This window comes from Xyrauchen texanus, chromosome 6, assembly GCF_025860055.1.
Source record: "Xyrauchen texanus isolate HMW12.3.18 chromosome 6, RBS_HiC_50CHRs, whole genome shotgun sequence".
In the NCBI taxonomy this organism is placed as follows: Eukaryota; Metazoa; Chordata; class Actinopteri; order Cypriniformes; family Catostomidae; genus Xyrauchen; species Xyrauchen texanus.
This window is the reverse complement of record NC_068281.1, coordinates 20,311,492-20,332,977: the sequence shown is the minus strand read 5'-3', so window position 1 is coordinate 20,332,977 and position 21,486 is coordinate 20,311,492. Positions and strand designations below refer to the sequence as shown.

The 21,486-nt window shown below is 35.0% G+C and overlaps 1 protein-coding gene across 1 annotated transcript; it reads left to right on the top strand.

Annotated features, from left to right (window-relative positions):
- The first annotated feature begins 716 nt into the window (after positions 1–716).
- LOC127645268 (progressive ankylosis protein homolog B) lies at positions 717–16,851 on the top strand. Its single transcript, XM_052128829.1, has 12 exons — positions 717–1,190; positions 3,707–3,923; positions 5,898–6,016; positions 6,368–6,451; positions 6,928–7,098; positions 7,334–7,468; positions 9,483–9,575; positions 10,853–10,948; positions 13,251–13,380; positions 14,025–14,148; positions 14,347–14,446; positions 16,200–16,851. The coding sequence occupies exons 1-12, from the start codon at positions 1,095–1,097 to the stop codon at positions 16,326–16,328; spliced, it is 1,494 nt and encodes a 497-aa protein (XP_051984789.1). The 5' UTR covers positions 717–1,094; the 3' UTR covers positions 16,329–16,851.
- Positions 16,852–21,486: the final 4,635 nt, after the last annotated feature.

Below are 21,486 nucleotides of genomic sequence, written 5' to 3'. Positions count from 1 at the left end.
AAATAAGTGTGGTAAAGGTTAGAACTTACCTGATGTCCCATTTCTGGGTAGTGTTATCTAAGCCAGTTCATCACATATTTTTTTTTGTAGAAATTTACGTGCTACATCTCATATTTTAATTACACATTGTTATTCTTTTATTAATTCACTCTTCAGGGTGGTGATGTGAAAATCAAACGACATTTTCCAAAGACCAGAAGGACAGATTGGAAAGTGAATATTTAAATATAGGGATGTTTTAAAATGTATTTAAGCAAGCTAGTTATTTGTGGATATTATTTGACAGGGGGTTCTGAATACTTGGACCTGCCTACTACTTTGCTTCTGCCTTTAATTGACTGACAATCTCTCAAGATATATGCCTCCACATGCTGGATTTTTCCTGAGATGCCTGAATGTCACTAACATATTAGCCAATTGTGTAGTTTGTCTTTTTACATTTTTTATTGAACTATTATTAGAGGTGCCAATATTTTAGGCTATATTAACATATAGGCCTATATGGGTAAGGTGTTTAAACAGAGACAGGCATTCCATTGCTCTTTTCTGGTTTCAGAGCTCATTGGCAAGATCTGATATGAGAATTATCTTCTTTTTTTTTTTTTTTTTTTTTTTTTGTTTAAGGGAGATCTTTTTCTGCACACAGCCGGTGACGTTTAGAAGAGGAGTGGCCTTTATGCGCCGACCGTCCCCCATGTGTTGGTAAGGAGGGATGATGATTTAAGTACTGTTAACCGAGTGGCCATCTCTTCAGCAGAATAGCGGCAAGCCTCCGCGGCCTCCATGTCTGCGTTATATGGCATTACACTTGTGTTGCACTTAATCGCGGCGGGCGATTATATGCATTTATTTTCCTCTCCACAGAAGGCTGAACAATGGAGAAGCCGTCAGCAGAAATTTCTGGCGACCCTCCTATTTTTCCATGCACTCGATCATTGTTTATGATGCTGTTGTTGTGTAGGAGGGCAGGGATGGGCCTGATCTCGGCGAAATTCTGCTAGAAAACACTCAGAACTCAACGTGCTGTGAGCGGCCTCGCATCCTTCTAGATCCGAGCAGCTGATGTTGGCAGTGCTGCCGTCCTCCCGGTGAACATGGTCAAATTCCCAGCGCTCACGCACTACTGGCCCCTCATCCGATTCCTGGTGCCGTTGGCAATAACCAACATTGCCATCGACCTCGGCGAACAGGCAAGTGTGAATTCTTCATTTAATACAGCGCGGTTGATTTGACGTAGTAGCCTATTTGTTTTGCATCCTTCAATAGAGCCGTATGAGATGGACATCTGCAGCTATCCTTCCGACATCTTCCTTTTTTAAGATGTTTAACGGAAATGTCTCTCCGATGAACTTGGCTATTCAGATATTTTACTTGTTTCAAATTATGAATGGTTTATGGTTGCGATGCTGTGCGTTTGTTTAGATATCGGCACAATTGGGATTCCACGGTGGCCTTTGTAAACAGGGCATCACAACAACATGAGGCGATCAGCTGTGTGTTCGTCAACAGCTGGCCATACAGCGCATCCAGTAACGTGTCACACTGAACAATACAAAAGCAATCGGACAGAGATGAATGTGCACTTTTGGATGTGCTGATTGGTAATGGATTGTCACCTCTGCGTGAACTGGTTTTGTTTTTGTCAACCATTAACAAATAGTTTTATCACAGTCGTGACGTTTCTGAAATGCCTTTGACTGTAAAGCCACTATTCCATTACCTGATTAAATGTTTTATTAATGTAAGTAAAATCCTATTCTTCTCGAGATGTTGATGATACTACGTTTTCGTCTCTAAAACAGTTTTGCATAATGAAAATCGATTGGATTGTGCTATCAACTTTTGTTTTGATTTTATGTTCCTATTACAAAACTACTCAAGGTGCCACAGATAAAAAACCTGATACACATTTATTGACAAACAGCTGCACATTTTATTGTTCTATTAAACAAGTGAGGGTAATACTGTCTGTGGGGGAGTTGACCTTCGTGCCCCTCAAAAAAAAGGCATAATCACATTTTTACATCTATTAATATATAAAAAAAAAAAAAAAAAATCATAATAAAATTAATTCAGGTACAAGTAATATACTATGATTTTATGGTGTATGGAATAATAATATAACACTGCACATTTTTTCCCACAAAATTATATTTGCTTGTGTAATCTATTCAGATCTGACTCAGTGATACTAAATAATATTTTTGACTTCAAAACAAAGCAAATTTTAAGTGTTAAATCATGTAAATAAAAAAATAATAAAGCTGCCTACGGTAACGATTGCATTTTTTATATTGCAATTGAGATGAGGTATTTTACTAAAGACAGTGTGCCCACTTCTCACATGATTCCAGCATTATTACGTTTTAATGGTAAATTAAAAATAAATGAATGAATGAAAATAAAGAATGGATTGAACAGGCATTCACTAGATAATAATAATTATTATTGGTGTCTATAGCAGGAACTCTTAATAGCCAGACTGCCCACAGTAACAGACAATCATTATCTCTCTGCACATTGTTGTAAGGCGTTGGTGATGAATTGGCAGACAGAGAGAGTCAGAAGAAGACGGAAGATAAGAAGTAGCGTGCATTTTCACGTCCTTTTCATTTCCTCTAGTGTTCAGGTCTTGCTGCTTCCTATGAATTGTTTGACTTACTATTGTTGTATCATTCAAAATTACATCTCAAGATCTAATCATGTGCAATATTCTCTCTAAATTGCATTAATTTTCCAGCCTTTCTATTTCCTTTCTGTTTCACTATAGTTATTCAGATTTCTCATTGGTCAGGCTTTCCTCTAATGAGAAATGCCGGTTCAAAGTACAGACAAATCAAATAGAAATAACAGAAGCTGTTGTGGCAAGTTAAAAAAAATAATGATACCACCAGTTTAGAGTCAAGGACAGGGTATCAAAATATTTAGTAGTGAAGTAAATCTTTTCTTGTATGCATCTCAGCATTTTCCATCAGCTTTGACTCATAACACAATTTCAATTCACATATTGAAGTGTTTGATGGGGATATTTTCTGGCTTTCTTCAGAGAGGAATTTTACTGGTTTATTGTCACTATACAATTAGTCTCTGAGATACTTTGCAGTATAGGTACCACAGCTTTTTTTTAATTAAATTTTTTATATAGATTTGTGTCACATGGGAGTTTCCAATGATCCGATTGATCATAGTTTTCAAGGGGATCTTTAATAGAAAGTTCCATTAATCGATCTGAACTTATAATCATTCTTCTCCTTTACATGTAGTGCTTAACAATGTCACTTAATAGTGTTTTAACATACTCCAGAGATTTTCTACTGTGAAATTTAGCAGGGCAAGGTACACTGTAAAGCTGTAAAGTTTGTCATGGGCTGTATACTTACACTAATGCATCTTTAAGAGATAGAAACTCAGACTGAATTCCAGGCCAAATACAGATCCTTGGATTTTGATATTTAGATACAGTTGTAGTGTTGTATATCTTGGTAATAAACCCCTCTTTTTATGGGGAATCCCATGAGAAATTGTAGTTCTTCCTTTCGCCCTTTCAAAGCATCCTACTGCATCAGAAAACAGATAATGTGGCTAGATCTAGAACTCTTATCAAGGCAAACATACTTTGAATCACTCTTCTATACAGCCTGTTTTTGTATAATGGTGAATAAAGGAAATTGGTATAAATCTTTATAATTTCTATCTTCCTTTATAGGCTTTGAACAGGGGAATAGCAGCAGTCAAAGAGGATGCAGTAGAAATGCTGGCCAGTTATGGCTTGGCCTACTCCCTCATGAAGTTCTTTACAGGTCCTATGAGCGACTTCAAGAATGTAGGGCTGGTGTTTGTCAACAGCAAACGGGACAGAACCAAGGCAGTCCTCTGCATGGTCGCAGCAGGAATTGTGGCAATCATTTTCCACACACTCATTGGTCAGTATTCCAGTCTTTCCCTTCATTTCACTCGCTTCATCTGTCACACTATCTCTGGTCTTGCCTTTTTATTCCTTATTCTCTTTCCACTGGATAGCATATCTATGTTAATTATTTGAATTGTGCTGCACGTTTAGTTTTTACTAAGCATGGAGAGAACACCATTATATTTTGCACTTTTCCAAAGTATCATGTGTCTTTCTTAGTTAGAGGAGTTGTGACTGGAGAAGCACCTTCTCTCATCTCAAGCGGTCCTGAGTTATAATTGTCCTCTGGAAAAATGACTCCTCAAAGGAACATAATTGTTCCAAGCATGATTCCATCCACTGTGCTGACAGTGACTGATGGTTTTTTTTGTCAAGTTACTGCGTGCCTGTTCTGTAAACTCTCTTTGAATAGGTAGACCTCTTTCAAATAAACTCTGTCCAGACTTTCCCTGAATGAGGTAGACTCTTTATTTTTGGATTTTTGTTCTCCCTCCATAATTATATTGTAATTGAACAAATTGTGCAAAATGCTACACTCCTACATGGCAGGAAATAAGTAACATTCTGCCTCCCACATTTACCAAATTGCAAATAGCTATATTGGTTGGATTGTGGTTAAAAAAGGTCCAGTTATCTTTAGACAATCTACTTTAAACAATCTAATCAAAAACGAGAAGAACAAGAATACTTTGTTGACCAGCTCAGATTATATTCTTCTAGAACACATTTCAGTTTCTCTACAAGGGCCCAAAATACATTTGCATTTACACAAATTCTTTTCTTTTTTTTTCATTTGCCCATTTACATACAGAGCTAGAAATCAAGAACGGAGCTATTTTCACCCACTCCCTAGTGCCCATTACTGCTTTTAATTGTTACTGTTTTTAGTGCTCATCCATTGACACAGCAGTGACAGTTAGAGTGAAAATGTCACCATGGTAAACCTGATGGATATAAGATACAAACTACAAACCTCCTTGATGAGGGAACACATTTTTAACCCCTAAGCCACCACCTGTCCAAAACACTTAATGATGTGCTTTATAAATGAAGAACTCTCCATCATCTTGATTGTGTTCTCTGAGTGGTTCATACTTATTACACCAAGTCCTTTTGCACAGTTATGCAGTTTTAGCTGTGCCTTCCATCTATAAAGCACTTCACTGCACACACACTACAGAGATGGGAAAAGAGATGCAGGATAGGCAGGAGACATGACAACTTCTATGTCTTTGTGACAATTTTTGTAGCAAAGCCAACCTGTTAAAACAAGGAAGCATACTTCAGTAGCGTAAACAAAGCTTTATTGGCATGAATGTGTGCATTTACAGTGTATTTAGTACTTGCAGTACTGAAATAGTCAATGTTGAAAATAAATTAGGTGAAATAAATAAATATAAGCAATGAAAGAGATTCCAGAAAGGAACAAGAATAAAATAAAATTGGGATAAATTTCCATACAAAATATACTTCATGCAAATTATGGTCTATACATTATTTGAGACATGAGAACCTCCGTGTCTTTACATATAATCTGTGTCTATTTTAGCAGCAAGTCAAATATATTGAACATGGGGAAGGAAATATTGAAATACAGGAGATAAAGGAGAAATATTAAGACACAAGAATAAAATGAAATGAATAAATATAAATTATATAATTTATTAATTTATTACAAATTATATTCCATTAATATAAATGATTATAAATATAATACAATTCAATGGATTTAATAAAGAAATGCAGAAAATTGAGAAAATGAAGGGGAAAATTAAAAAAACTAAATATTAAATTAAAATAACATGCAAGTACATTTAAAATAAATATAAATTAACTATTTAAAAATATACATACAAATATAGTACATCCAAAAATATGGTCTATACATAATATAGTCACTTGTATCATTTTTGTTTTTATCATCAGCACTGATGTTAATTGTTGATAATAATACATAATAATCCTGTTGTCACATTTCCTTATTTAGCCTACACCGATCTGGGTTATTACATCATTAACAAACTGCATCATGTGGATGACTCTGTGGGGAGTAAAACTCGGAAGGCATTTCTCTATCTGGCTGCTTTTCCTCTGCTTGATGCCATGGTAAGTGCATCATGACATCATAACCCCCTCTGCAGATATGCAATCGTAAAATGTGTCTGAGTGTGAGATCTGGCTTAACTGCCTGGCACAGATGGACAGGGTGGAGCTGAGTGTTTTTGTGGGTAAGGCCAAGCTTCAGAGCCTGTTTAGATCTGGAAAAGTGTCAAGCTCCTTTGGATGGATAACAGCCCACGCGGATCATCTTGTGCTTCTTAATGCAAGTTCAACTGCAGCAATGTTGTGATTAAGGCTGGTCTTCAGTGTTAAGTCTCTAGAGAGCATGCTATTAATAGATTAGAATATTGTACTGGATAAGTGACAGTTGATTGGAGATCTTGTCTGTGGTTTCAGGCCTGGACTCATGCTGGAATCCTTCTGAAACACAAGCACAGTTTCCTGGTGGGATGTGCCTCTATTTCTGATGTCATTGCACAGGTATGATTGGTTGATGTGCAATCATGTGATTTGAAAATTATCTGGCATCTTTTTACTCTCAATAGCCATGCTAAGGTTTGGGTCCGATTCCAAGGGAACACACATACTGATAAAAAATATATATATGATACATATTTATAACTTTAATGTGCTATAAATAAGTAATCTTGGATAAATGTATCTGGCAAATTCATAAATGTAAATGTTATAAATGACGCTATGTGGATTTAATGATTAGCAATGAGTGTTCATGTTTTCAGTGTTTTAATATGAATGAAAAGTATGACTGACTGAGAATGGAAAACAAGGGTAATTAGATACAGCAAGTATCTGAACGTATACAGTCTTCTAGTTTTTTATTAATGATGCATTTGGGTTTGAATTTATAATGGAAGGGCTAAATTTATCACTGTCACTGTAGTCAGTTACTCATTATTGCATTCTCTCTGTCTTTCTCTCTCTTTGTTTCCCTGTAGGTTGTGTTTGTGTCTATTTTGTTGCACAGTCATCTTGAGTGTGTGGAGCCAATGTTGATCCCAATTCTTTCTCTGTATATGGGGGCCTTGGTACGCTTTACTGTTGTTGGTTTGGGGTATTACAGGAATGTTCATAACAACATCCCCGAGTCCAGTGGACCTGAGGTTGGGGTACGTTCATTTACACTTTTTACACCAACTCGACCAATATGAAACTATTAAACTGTCATTTCATGGCACAAATCAGTCACTATTCACCTGCTTAGGTTTCTGTTAGTATCACAGCTACATTGGTCTGTTTATTGTTTTCAAATGATTGGCAGTCATTTTTCCTTGCTCTAACAAACTGTGAGACTCCTAAAACTCCTCTGCTATATACTGTACTGACACTCATTCTTACTAATAGGGTGATGCTACTATTAAAAAGATGCTGAGCTTTTGGTGGCCATTGGCTCTCATCCTGGCTACGCAGCGGATTAGCAGACCAATTGTCAACCTGTTTGTATCAAGAGATCTGAAAGGAAGCACAGCTGCCACTGAGGTCAGAATGCCCTTCTATAAACAATTCACACATTCCCTTACCATATTTAAATACCAAATTTCATTCATATTTTTTATGACATATTACTGTGGTTTTGATATCACTGTACTTTTCTGTTTGCACATATGCTGTAGTTTGAGAATTGACAGCAAATGTGTGAATATTTAGCTAATACTTCTATTTAGCTGAAACCTACCATTAATAAAGGGATAGTTCACCCAAAAATTTACGTTCTCTCATCATTTACTCACCCTCATGCAAGCCCAGATATGTGTGACTTTCTTTCGTCTGCTGAACACAAATGAAGATTTTTAGAGGGACTTCTCAGCTCTGTAGGTCCATACAATGTAAGTGAATGGGTGCTCTAAAATAAAAGTACTCCATACATTCTGGTGATTAAATCCAAATATTCTGAAATGATATGAAACAGATCAATATTTTAGTCCTTTTTTATTATAAATTCTCCTCCCTGCTCAGTCAATCTCCACTTTACTTTCACATTCTCCTCCTCCTGTTTTTGGTGATTCATTCTTTGTGCATGTCACGCCTACTAGTTAGTGAGGAGAATTTATGATAAACAATGATTTTAATATTGTTCTTAATCTGTTTCTAACCCAACCTATCATATTTTATCTGAACACATGGATTTAACCTCTGGAGTCTTATAGATTACTTTTTTGCTGTGTTTATGTGCATTTTGGAACTATTGGCAACCATTCACTTGCATTCTATGGACCTACAGAGCTTAAATATTCTTTTAAAACCTTAATGTGTGTTCTGCAGAAGAAAGAAAGTCATACACACCAGGGATGCCAGGAGGGTGAGTAAAACATGAGAGAATCTTCATTTCTGGGTTATATGGATTGTTATAAGATGAGCTATTTAAATTACTATTACAAACTATGAGCTATAAACGGGGCTGTCATTTTATAGAATTTGTCACTTTTATGATTTCATTTGCGGTGCATAGATTCTCAGAGTGGTTCGTACTTATTACACCAAGTCCTTTTGCACAGTTATGCAGTTTGAGCTGTGCCTTCCATCTATAAAGCACTTCACTGCACACACACTACAGAGATGGGAAAAGAGATGCAGGATAGGCAGGAGACATGACAACTTCTATGTCTTTGTGACAATTTTAGTAGCAAAGCCAACCTGTTAAAACAAGGAAGCATACTTCAGTAGCGTAAACAAAGCTTTATTGGCATGAATGTGTGCATTTACAGTGTATTTAGTACTTGCAGTACTGAAATAGTCAATGTTGAAAATAAATTAGGTGAAATGAATAAATATAAGCAATGAAAGAGATTCCAGAAAGGAACAAGAATAAAATTGGGATAAATTTGCATACAAAGTATACTTCATGCAAATTATGGTCTATACATTATTTGAGACATGAGAACTTCCGTGTCTTTACATATAATTTGTGTCTATTTTAGCAGCAAGGCAAACATATTGAACAAAGATAACACAGATTTTTGTATATTAAGAGTCAGCAAAGCTTTATTTGCATGATTGTCAGCATTTACAATAATGCCAAAATATATGCAGTGCTTATAGTACCAAAATAGAAAATACAGAAAATAAATATGGGGAAGGAAATATTGAAATACAGGAGATAAAGCAGAAATATAAAAGACACAAGAATAAAATGGAATTAATTGAAATGTCACTTTTATCGTTTCATTTGCGGTGCATAGATGGCAAATGCATATAGGGTGCCTGTATTTAATGCTTCATGCAGTGAATAAAACTCATTTAATCTGCATAGTTGCATTTGAACATATTTACCATTACAGGACTTTTGTAGTGTTTTCCCATGCTGTTTAATTTACACTTATGTAGCCTATAATTTCCACAGTAACTGTATTGTGGATGCATAGAAATGCCAAAGCAACTATATTTTTTCAGGCTTTATTGACGCTTTAGTTATTTGGTACCAAGTGATCAGATAATAGTTATTGTAACAGATTAAATAACTGGGGTATAATGCAACCTTGCTGTTGTTTTATAGGCTGTCGCTGTTCTCACAGCAACATATCCGGTGGGTCATATGCCGTATGGCTGGCTCACTGAACTCAGAGCTGTTTACCCTGCATTTGACAAGGTAAGTGATGTTTTTGCTGTTGTTCTCTCACAAGCGATAGACCATAGAAAGCTCAGAATGCTTATTATTGCTTTGGTTGTATACTTCTGTTAAAATGACACCTTCACATTTCTTTTCCCGATATCTTTATATATTTCGAATATTTTTATTCCTACCACACTGCCTTAGTTGGGGGAAAAAAAAGTTTATATTTTCCACTTTTCCTGTGTGCTGGCAGCTTTGTTAGTTAAAATATGACTATTATCTTGTTCTACTTAATTAAAGAACAATTATGTTTTTGGGTAAACAGAGTGGGCTCATGCAGACAAACCTGCAGCCAGAGTCCCAGAGGCTGTAATTTAATAAGGCTGCCATTTACAGGATGTATTTTTATATTTATAGACTCTTTGGTTCCTAACGTATGCCGGCTTCTAGAGGCGATATAAAAACAATGACTGACTCTGCGTTGTGCCACGTCACTACATCTATTGACTAATGATGATCTACTGTTGATGAATTGCTGCTCATACAGTATTAGCCTATGACAATGTTTACTTTATAGTGTAGATGATTGTAAGAGTGCATGCTTTGTTTGCCTTCATGTGTTTGTGTGAGCTGGGAGCACACACATTTCAAAATAGAAGTCTCAAGTGTTTTGCATGCACCAAATGATCATTTTGGTTTCACAATAAACTGCATCTGGGATTTTATTCATTTTGGACTCGTGTTGCCTCTGTCTGTGCCTGTGCCTTTCATAGTAAGGAAAAACTGTAAAAAACAATCGATGTTAAAAAGCTATTGGACGATTAATTGGACTTTTCCACCATCTTATTTATCGGTATCTGCAAAATCCACTATCGCTCGACCTCTAGAGTGGATGTTCTCTGGCCCCAGATTGATGGACACAAATTGAATAGATTTACAAAAGTTCATGTTTGCTGAACCATCACCTGCGAATCTGGATGACGAGAAGATGTGTGACCAATAGAAGACTGAAACATCACACACTAAATTCATGGCTCAATACATAGAATACATGTTTAACAGCTGTGTGTTTTTATTGTTGCAGGAAAGTTAGTAGATGCTATATTTTAACAGTTTGAAAATATCATATCATCTGTTTTTGTTATTTTATTATTTACTTAAACCAGAAGCATCATATCCTGGCTTGTTGCAGTGTCTGAAATAATTTTGCATAGTGTGACCGCCTCTTTAGATAGCTCAGATCACATTTGTTCTGTATAAAAACATAAACTGCTCTCTTCACATCTGATTTTTCCCTTTTTGCCATTTTCTAGAATAGCCCAAGCAACAAGCTGGCCAAAAGTGGTACAATTGTGAGCAAGTCCCACATCAGGCGCTTCACTTTTGTTTGTTTGGCTCTTTCTATAACAGTAAGTTCCTCCACATAATCAATTAAAATTTTCTGTTTCTATTTGGCTGAAATCATGCTTGGATTATTTTTTGTAACTGTGTTTTGCTGTCTATTTAATGGACACCCATGCTGCATGTAGCCAACTGTATATTCAGTTAAAATTGGTCTTCTTTTTTGTGTTTCAATTTTTATTCTTCTATTATCCCCTGAATTCGAAATAGGGTACAACGGGGCTAAAAGCTCCATGGGGTAAAAGGCTACATTGATTTTATTTTCTCTCACAACACTAAATAAGAACAAAATCTCCTACAGCACTTTCCTAAACACCTGTTTGTCACTATATACTGTAAAATGTTCCTGATCTATGAGATCTTTGCGTTTAATGTCTTAAGGTTGATTTTGTGCCAATTTGATCTAATTTTATATATTTTTTAAAATGTTGTTCATTTATGTAGCTAATGAAAATGCCTGAAATTAACATATTTCTTTTGAGACATGACACTTATTTATAATTTTCAGTTTTGTTTAAGGTCATTAAATCATTTTATTTCTCAATAACTTTCCCATAAGTGAAAGGATAGTATTTGGGGTGAAAAGCCCCCCTGTTGCAGGGGCTAAAGGCCTCTATTAAACACATTGTTTTTCTATAGTGGGAGGAATAGATTTGTTATGAACATTTTTCAAAGTGGGCTCACATTGATTCATCCGATCATAATAGAGATTAGTTTGTTAATAGAGTACTTGAGGTGTAATAAAATGACTTTTTCTGAAGTAGTTATTTTGAGTAAGCATCATCTTAAATTTGTTGCTCAAAAAAAGCATCTTGCTGTCTCAAAATTCTTTGCATTAGTTGACAAATTGTGCCCGATAACTATTGGCACTTTAAACCCCCTAGGGGCCAAGTGTGGGATAAAAGGCTCCCTCACCACCTTTTTTTTTCAACTGAATTTTAATCGAAAGAGCCTACTGTTATTATCTATTTTTATTCAAATTATGTTGCTCCATTAATATTCAAGAAAAATTCATCTTTTTTTAAATTTTTACCTTGATACATTTTGTGACCAGACAAAAGCTTAATTTCCTTAAGTGGTGCCTTTAATCCCATTGTACCCTACAATTTAAAAATCAATTGGGCTCTTATCTTACTACTAAACACATAGTCTAAAGCCAAACTGAATTTAAGGAGTGCATTAGGATAGCCTATCTTCTTGTTACAAGTGCTTTTAGAGTCGGACTTCATGATTAATTAATGCTATCTCTGCCTCTAGTAACAGGGTCAGATCTTCCCTCACTGACCTAGATTAAAGCCTATAGTCTTAAACTACAAGGATAATTTTTATGCCACAATTTCTCTTCTCTATTAATGTGGAGGGATAATCGTGACCATGCGGGTCTGTGTCAGGCCTAGAATCCTGTTTAATCCCCTGTGTAAGGGCTCAGCTTCAGATGCCAGCATGTCTCAACATGAATGTCTGTGCACACACTTCCCATTCCAGTGCTGTTTAAAGATTTCAAAGTCTCTGTTGAAAATGTGCTTTCAGAAATATGTAAACAGTTAGGAGTGCAAATGAGTGTTTTCTGTGAGCCATACCAGAAAAAAGGTTAAAACAGAGAGGATTCATGTGTCCATATGTCCTTTATTTTTAAAGTAAATTGCACTACATTCAACTAAATATGTGGTGCTTGATTTCACCAGGATTTCTTAAGGAATAACCTGATAAAAGGAACCCTTTAACATTCTACCAAGCCGAATGACAAGTAATTTCAGACTTCAATTACCTTAAGTACACACACAGTTGGCTGAATGTATGTTTCTCATGATTATAGAATCCTTTAGGCTTATGTGTAAATGCCTAAGATTCATTTTGTAGACAAATATACTGTATACAGTATGTGCCGACATATGAATCATTTCTATACAAAATGTAGCAAATCATAGTTCTAATTTTTGGGGGGGTCACAGATTAATTCCCATACTTCCAACTGTGTTATTTCATAGCACATAGATGCTTTTACTATTATTCTACAATTTTGAAAATGGTAGTAATAAAATAACAAAACTATCATTTTTACATTTAAAATTTCACAATTATGCTGCTGCTCGCTGCTTTAATACTGTGCTCACTATAGATGCCTGATTTGATGATTTGTGAGAATCTTTCATTTTTGTTATTATTAAATATTATTAAATAAAAATATATCAAATGTTTATAAAATGCCATGACAGTAACATTGCCCTAATAATCCAATTTACCTCCTTGTTTTGTGTGTGGAGTGTAGAATAATTACATTCAGTGAAATCTCTTCCTTCTGTTGTGCAGCTCTGCTTCGTGGTGTTCTGGGCGCCACACATTTCTGAGAGGATCCTGGTGGACATCATAGGTGTAGACCATGCCTTTGCTGAGCTATGTGTCGCCCCATTACGAATTTTCTCCTTCTTTCCCATTCCAGGTATAGCACCTTCAGTCAGTTTCCATAAAAACAAACATAAATATCTCTTTTGAAAGGCTCATGAGAAACAAAAAAAAATTATTTAGGGTATGATGGTGCAGTACATCTTCAAATGGACAGATGGTCGGAGGGGGACTGGTTGCTTTTTAAAAATGTCCAATAGAAAAAGCAAAGGTCAGGAGTGGTCAAACTTCAGTTATGAGGCCTCAAGGCTAAAAGGATAGATCACCCATAAATGAAAAGTATGTCATCACGTTGTTCCAAACCTGTATGACTTTCTTTATTTCATAGAACACAAAAGTTGTTAGCCAGATTGTTTGCCTCAGTCACCATTCACTTTCAATATATGGAAAAAATATGTAATGAAATGAGGCTGTCATTCTTCCTAACATCTCCTTTAGTGTTCCACAGAACAAAAAGTCAAACTGGTTTGGAACAATATGAGGGTGAGTAAATGATGACCAAAATTTTAATTTTTGGGTGAACTATTCCTTTAAAGAAACAGACCAGAATAAGAGATCAAAGTACAAAAGAATGTTACTGTATAACGGTAGTGAAATTATATGCATGTAAAATTTATGTTATCACATGATTGCATGTGACCGATTTTGCATTAACTGATTTTTCTGTTGTTATGCCTACAGTAACAATGCGTGCTCACTTGACTGGTTGGCTCATGACCCTGAAGAAGACCTTTGTCCTGGCACCAAGCTCGGTTCTGCGCATTATTGTCCTCATTACCAGTCTCATAGTACTACCTTACATGGGGTAAGTGTATTACTGTTGATTATGCAAGCAGTTACTTTTTGGATTGAAAGTCAAAACGTACAGTACATTTCACCAGTTTTATTCTGCTGTCAGTGTACAGTATGTACAATATAGTGCTTCAGACTTGGAAATTGCATATCAGAGTATGTTTTAGTATATTGGAAAGCTTTCTTTTTATTCATCGCTCATTTTATGTAGGGTACATGGGGCTACACTTGGTGTTGGATCTCTGCTGGCTGGTTTTCTTGGCGAGTCTACAATGGTTGCAATTGCAGCATGCTATGTCTACCGAAAACAGGTAAATGACACACAGAGGCCTATATGTTCTCTGTCAACTGCTTAGTATTACTATCCTGCTTTTTTTGTTTTATTGGTGAATACTATTAACCAGAGGTGAACTGGCTCCCCTGCTGAACCTGGTTTCTCCCAAGGTTATTTTCTACATATCTACATCTTATGGAGTTTTGTGTTCCTTGTCACAGTCACTTTTGGCTTGCTCAATGGGAGCCTTAAGACAATGTGATAACATTTTAAGATGAGAGATGATTTTCAATTGCATTATTTTTAAACCTTAAATGCATGGGTATTTCACCAAACATGATAAAATATGAATTTTAGAGACCTGGGACATATATCTATCACAAATATATCTACAAAGTGCCAATATAGTGTCATATTTTCAAGACGTAGAAAATAATAGAATAGAATATATTCTGATATATTTTGATGTTTATTTTTCATATATCAGAGAGATGGTGTAACAAATCAGGACAAATCTAGAACTTTTACACACTGAAATTTAATGGGACGCAACTGGCTGTCAAACACATATTGAGCTACACATAACACATATGCCTCACATAAGTTACACATATGTATTTTCTCAGGCAATTTTGAGTCTAACGTACATAATTTCGGTAGCACACCCAAATGACAATAGCCATATCATACTGTTTATGTGTTACACTTGCTATAGTTTACTTCCACACTTTTTCATCAAATAGCCAATCAAGTCAATTTCAAGTCATCACTGAAAAATACTATAATAATTGGAATACTGATTATTTACCATTGTCACACAGAAAATCAACACGATATAGTAGTCATTTGTATGGATGCAGTACTGATTTGTCTTGTAATAAACAAATAAATGTATATCCTGTGATATAAACTGATACAGATATGAAATAATCAGAATAAGAAAGAACACTTATACAATATTTTTTCTTTTGCAGTTTTTTTACACTAATATGAGAAATGTTGAGGAATACTAAAAAGGTTTGGGCACAACTCCAAAAAATGGATGAGGTACAGGAGGTGGAATATGGACTGTTTATAGGTTAAACCACACAATGAGAACTTTAAGATATAATTTTATGATACATCATCATTTTCTGTAAAGCTGCTTTGAAACAATGTGTATTGAGAAAAGTAATATACAAACAAAAAAAGACAATTTAAAAGGCAATTACAACTCCATCTGCAATCAGTACTAAAACAAGCAGCTCTGAACAAGGACATCATAACCATATGCCTGGGGTTTAAGTGATGCTTTCTCATCAATACTATATTTTATCTTTATATGAATCCTCGTTTTCTCTAGAAGAGGTTTTGTACAGTGGTTTCAAACACCGTTCTCCAAACTATATCTATTTCAGTATTATCATGTTTTCGTAATGGCTGTTAGGTAAGCAAGCGAATACAATAAAATCACACTAGCACACATTAAGGCAAGGGTCAACTATATAATGAAGTAAGATTTTAAAGGAAAGATTTAATTTTAAAATGTAAGTTCTTTGGACTTTGTTTATATTTTGTATATTACCCATTATAGAAAAAACTGCATCATAGGCCATTTGTTTTACTGAATAATATACACTTGTTTCACTTGTGACAACATACATGTAGGGTGACACCATACTATTGTCCTTTACTATTGTCCAAAATGTTACATTTACAAACAATGTGTTTAAGGAGAAAAACATTATTTGTTTGCAAAGTTTGCCCAAAAAAGCACATTATGTTGGCTTGTTTTCTTTCTACCCACATAGAAGAAAAAGAAAGACTCTGATGAAGACATGACCATTGACAGGGAGGATTCTGCCCCCATGAACGATCTTAGGGCCGGGGGGCACATGGATGATATTGTGGAGTTAAGAGAGGAGGATGAGGAAGATTGAGCAGTGAATTCTGGGCTGAGCAGGATGCGCTGTGGGAATCAGGACCCTTTTCCTTCGTCGGGCAGTGTTGTAATTGCTTACTGCCCTCTGCTGCTGCCCTGTCCTTTCTGCCAGCTCACCTTTTCAGTGTGCACACAGTTAAAATAAAAGTGCAGAACAGTACTTTCCAGGTGTCCGCTGTGGCATATCATTGTTTAAATTGTGACAGTACACACGCAGACATACTAATGTGCACATGTCTTCCAGATGCCATCAGGAGATTCCAGATGCAGGACAGTGAAGATATTGATTTGTACCAAAGCAATGTTGTGCATTAACTCTTATTTTTCTGTATGCTGATCTTTAATGTGCTGCCGTCCTACACATTTTGAATCTTAAAGGAAAGACAACACTAAATGCAGTTACTTCATCTGCTTGGAATGTATTTCCTGTTTCTTCTTCTTTTTAACCTTTAATATTTAACAGAAACAAAACACGATAAGATTATGAGGTCCAGGGGCCTGTGACCTGTGTTGCTGCACAGCTTTTAAATCATTACAAGAAATATCAACAGAGGATTATTTTTTTTATAGCTTTATCATTACAAGAAATGTCAATAGAGGATATATATATATAGTATATATATATATATATATATATATATATATATACATATACATATACATACACACACACACACACAGAATTTTTTATATTTTTTTTTTTTTGGGAATTGAGGATGAATTTGATGCATATTTTAGAAAAGAACAGTTTCAGAGTGACACATGGTTGGAGTTTATAGGTAATCTACACTAAAGGACCTATTATTTTTTTAAATATACCATATGTTGTAGTTGTATAAAATATGATACATATTGTATGGGTGATGTTGTGAACTCTGGGTATTTTAGGAAGAGAAAGAATTGGACATGTTGTTTTCATAATTGTCTATTGCAGTATTTTTTTGTTTCTATTTCAATTTAATTTGGGCATTTATTTTGTATCTCAGGATGTTTGTGTTGGAAAATACACATAATATGTACTATAAAGTCCAATTAATGATCCCTGCCCCATGAGCTTCATGTTTCTACATGGACAACAATGCACATCTGTGCATCTACAGTGAGGTTCTTCTGTTATCATGTCCATTAAAATAAAGAAAATAATTTTAATTACTGTAGGTGTCACATATTCTTGACATGGGACAAAACATGTCCCACAATTTTACCTGCCATTAGTTGCAATTAATTCAGATAATCACTAGAAAATATTAACGTTATAACATTATTGTATGAATCACTTCCCTTAAAAGCAACCATCCTCAGACCATAATTCAATGTGAATATATCAGATATCCTACTAGCTAATGCAACATATTATTTTCAACCATATCAAAGTCAGTTTTAATCCTGAAGGCTCTCGTTCCATTTTTTATCAGCAGTGAGTTCAACAAAGTCAAACAGGTTCTTGAGAAGTTCATGTGTTGCATACGGTATAAACTCACCAGGGCCTGTGTGACTTTGTTGAACTTGTAGCATGTGAAATGTGGAAAGATGACTTTCAGGATTACCTAAAATTATTTAATTTTATAATAAATGTAATCAATTTCACATAAATTATTTTAAATTGGCTAGTGGTGCTTATACATTTGGTTACAACCATGTTATATCAACTCCATCACAAAATAAATAACTAAATAAATTAAAGATTTTGATTTTCCTTTCTTTATGCATTTATATTAGCTAGGAACTCCTGAAAATATATACTGTGTTTAATACATGTGATATATGCAGAATATTATTATTTTTTTTAAACACTGTGTAAGCTGTCAACCCCGTTGAGGTTGCACCAAAATGTGAAAAAGATAGCTAGCTACATATAAATGTGTTCAACAGTTTATTCCAAACGAGTTCCTTGAAACATTCATTTGATGGCGGTGAAATTAATCCCTCTAGAGTGCAATTTTGGTACTGCAATGACATCTGACCAATGACCCTGGGCATAAATAGCTGCAGAGGAGTGCAAGGATTGAAGCAGGCATGTTCTCTTTGAATAATCAGAGAGCAGCTCCATGAAATACTCCACACTTTTACTATGTTAAAGGCACTTAAAAGTGGACGAATAGACATGATGCATTCCCTGTAGAGAATCTATTTTGTGTAATAGAATAGCAATAGAAATATAATAGAAACTTTGCTTACTCAAATTACACCAATCACCTACTGTATTTTATTCCTCATTACAGCGTGAGCTATATTTTAACATGTTACCTGACAGATGTCGGCAGAATCTGCAGTGTGGATGTGATGAGCTGTGATTTAAAAATCTCTTGGCCTACACCCATGGTGAGACACTGATGTCCAACATTCTATACGGTGCTGTGCATTCCCATGAGGTCAGGATTCAAATAGGGTCAACGTTGCAGCCTTTCCCCAGTGCACACTTGGCATTGAGACAAAAACCTTTAATAGTAACCCCAATGTGAAACTCTCCCCTCTCCACTTCCCTCAGCGCTCTCTCTCACACAAGACCCTTTCTCATGACTAAACATGGCCCTCTGGAATTCTATGAATTAAGGGACGAAGAGCAAAGCTGGGTGTCTGGTAACACAGGCAGGGTAAAGTATACTTGATGGTTCCCAGAAAATTAAAAGAAAATATTTTTTAAAGTTGATTAAACTTACAAAAAAAAAAAAAAAAAAAAAAAAAATTCTTCAGACAAGATATGATAGGTGTTGGTGAGAAACAGAAACATTTTTAAGACTTTTTTTTTATCATAAATTATCCTCCCTGCCGATATGCACAAATGTGAATGTGAAGTGGACATGAACTGAACAGAGAGGTGAATTTCTTGTAAAAAAAAAAAAAATAAATAAATAAATTTATCTGTTTCTCACTCATGTTGCTTCTGCAGATACAGATTTAAACACCAGGGTCATCTGGATTACTTTTCTGTTGCCCTTATGTGGATTTTGGAGCTTCAACATTTTGGCACCCATTCACTTGTACCTAAAGAGCTGACAAGTTCTTCTAAAAATCTTCATTTCCATTCAGCAGAAGAAAAAATGTCATACACATCTGGGCTGGCATGAGGGTCAGTAAATTATAAGAATTTTTATTTTTGGGTTTAATACAAGTTCAGCAAACTCAAAAACATTAATTATTTCCAAAAGTAGATATCAATTAAATAAATAATAAACCATTATGGGTATTGCCTTCAGTCAATGCATCTCCAGTGGGTAGGTCAATACCAATCCAACATCCTGATGTAAATATTACTTATCAATATTTACATATAATAAATACATATTAAATAATACAATATTCCTTGTCAAAATATCAAGCCAAAACTAGCTGATAGCAGAAAAGTAGCAATGAGGGGAGACTTATGCTGCCATAAATAGCTTCTTCATGACTGAGCATTAGTGATCAAACTGAGCATGCTCAAAAACATGTAAGTTCTACCCTCACCTCTAAACCTGACTTTGTATGTTCTCACAGTTTACATTTTTAAGTTTCTCATACTAAATGGCAAAAATGTTGACTGTACTGATTTTTAAATGAATATTTTTTGTACATTTGGTATTTCAATCAACTATCAAAACTGAGATGGTCAGGCCAGATAAATCTTTGGTCAGCCGTATATCACATGCCAATATGCCATGTTGGGCATGTCACATGAAATATATATGTATGAAATATCTCTAAATATATATTTCCCCCACAGTCCAAAGACATGCAGTTTAAGTGAATTAGAGACTCTAAATTGCCCATAGGTGTGTTAGCCCTGTGATGGACTGGCCACCTCTCTGGGTCCCCGCCTTGGGCACGAGACAGCTGGGATAGGCTCCAGCACTGCCTGTGACCCTGCAGAGGATATGCAGCTATGGAAAATGGATGGATAGTAATGATTTACTTATTAAAAAATCCTGAATTATTAAATTATATTAAATCATTATCAAATATATGTATTAAATAATATTAAACAATTATTAATTAATTTATAAATAAATAATATTAAACAATATAAAATATTTTCTCAATGTATTCAATTACAAATTAATAGAAAACATAAAAGATAACAATAATTTCTATAAAAATCCTCTTTACCCAATTTCACTTGAATCCAATTTAATGAAACACCAATTTTAAAAGGCTCACTGATTTCAGATAAAATAAATGTATTTGTCTAATAAATTTATTTTATATGTTTATATTGGATATTTATAAATAAAGTTTTGTCCCATTGCGTCCCTGAGTGTGATATAAATTATACTCAATGAGTTAATACTATTACTGCCATTACTATTTATTATAAATATGGCCACAAGAGGGAACCATCAACCACGTCATGTAGGTCAAGCTGAAAGGCTATATTTCAGTCTTCTGTTAATAATCAATAATTATACCACTGAACATTTATGATAATAATGGTTATGCTTATGTTGACCATATATATGATAGGCTACAAAACTACTATGGGCTAATGCAAATAATGGCGTTATCAGCATTAAACAACAATTAACAAAACAATAACAAATGGAATATTATCATATGTAAAAAAAAACAAACAAAAAAAACATTTAAATTAATTCTGAGCGCTTTATTAGAGACGTTTGTATTTGATGGTCAGAAATAGGCAAATTATTTAGGAGGGTTCAAATGCTTACGATTTATTTATCTTAGTCAATAATAATTTCGATTTTTGTGACTGTAGGCCTACATAAAAAAATCCGAACTTTAACAAAACATAGATAGACCCCATAGAAAGATGTGAGGAGCTTGTAAAATCTGTTAATAACATCCGCTATGTGCTTGTTTACTGTTCTTCGTAGATTCTCGGAATTACCCTCATCCTCATTCAATGTGCTGTTTTTATAAAAGCTCCACCCCACTGAGTTGCCTACTCACAGTCGGTGACTCCGCGATAAAAAAAAAATAGTCCTATATATAATACGTTTTTATCAAACAAAGGCAACTCTTTGAGACCTGTATTCATTACCACGGATCTTAGTGTTAAGTTATGTGTTAAAAGGGTGGCGACAGGGAAACGTTTGCTATCTGTTCATCTTACTACGTCATGAACATTTGGCGGGAACGGCGCATGAATATTTACAGTAGCGGGGGGGGTCCGTAGTATTAAAGCCCGCGGGAGCAGCTGTTCGAAATATTGCAGCAAA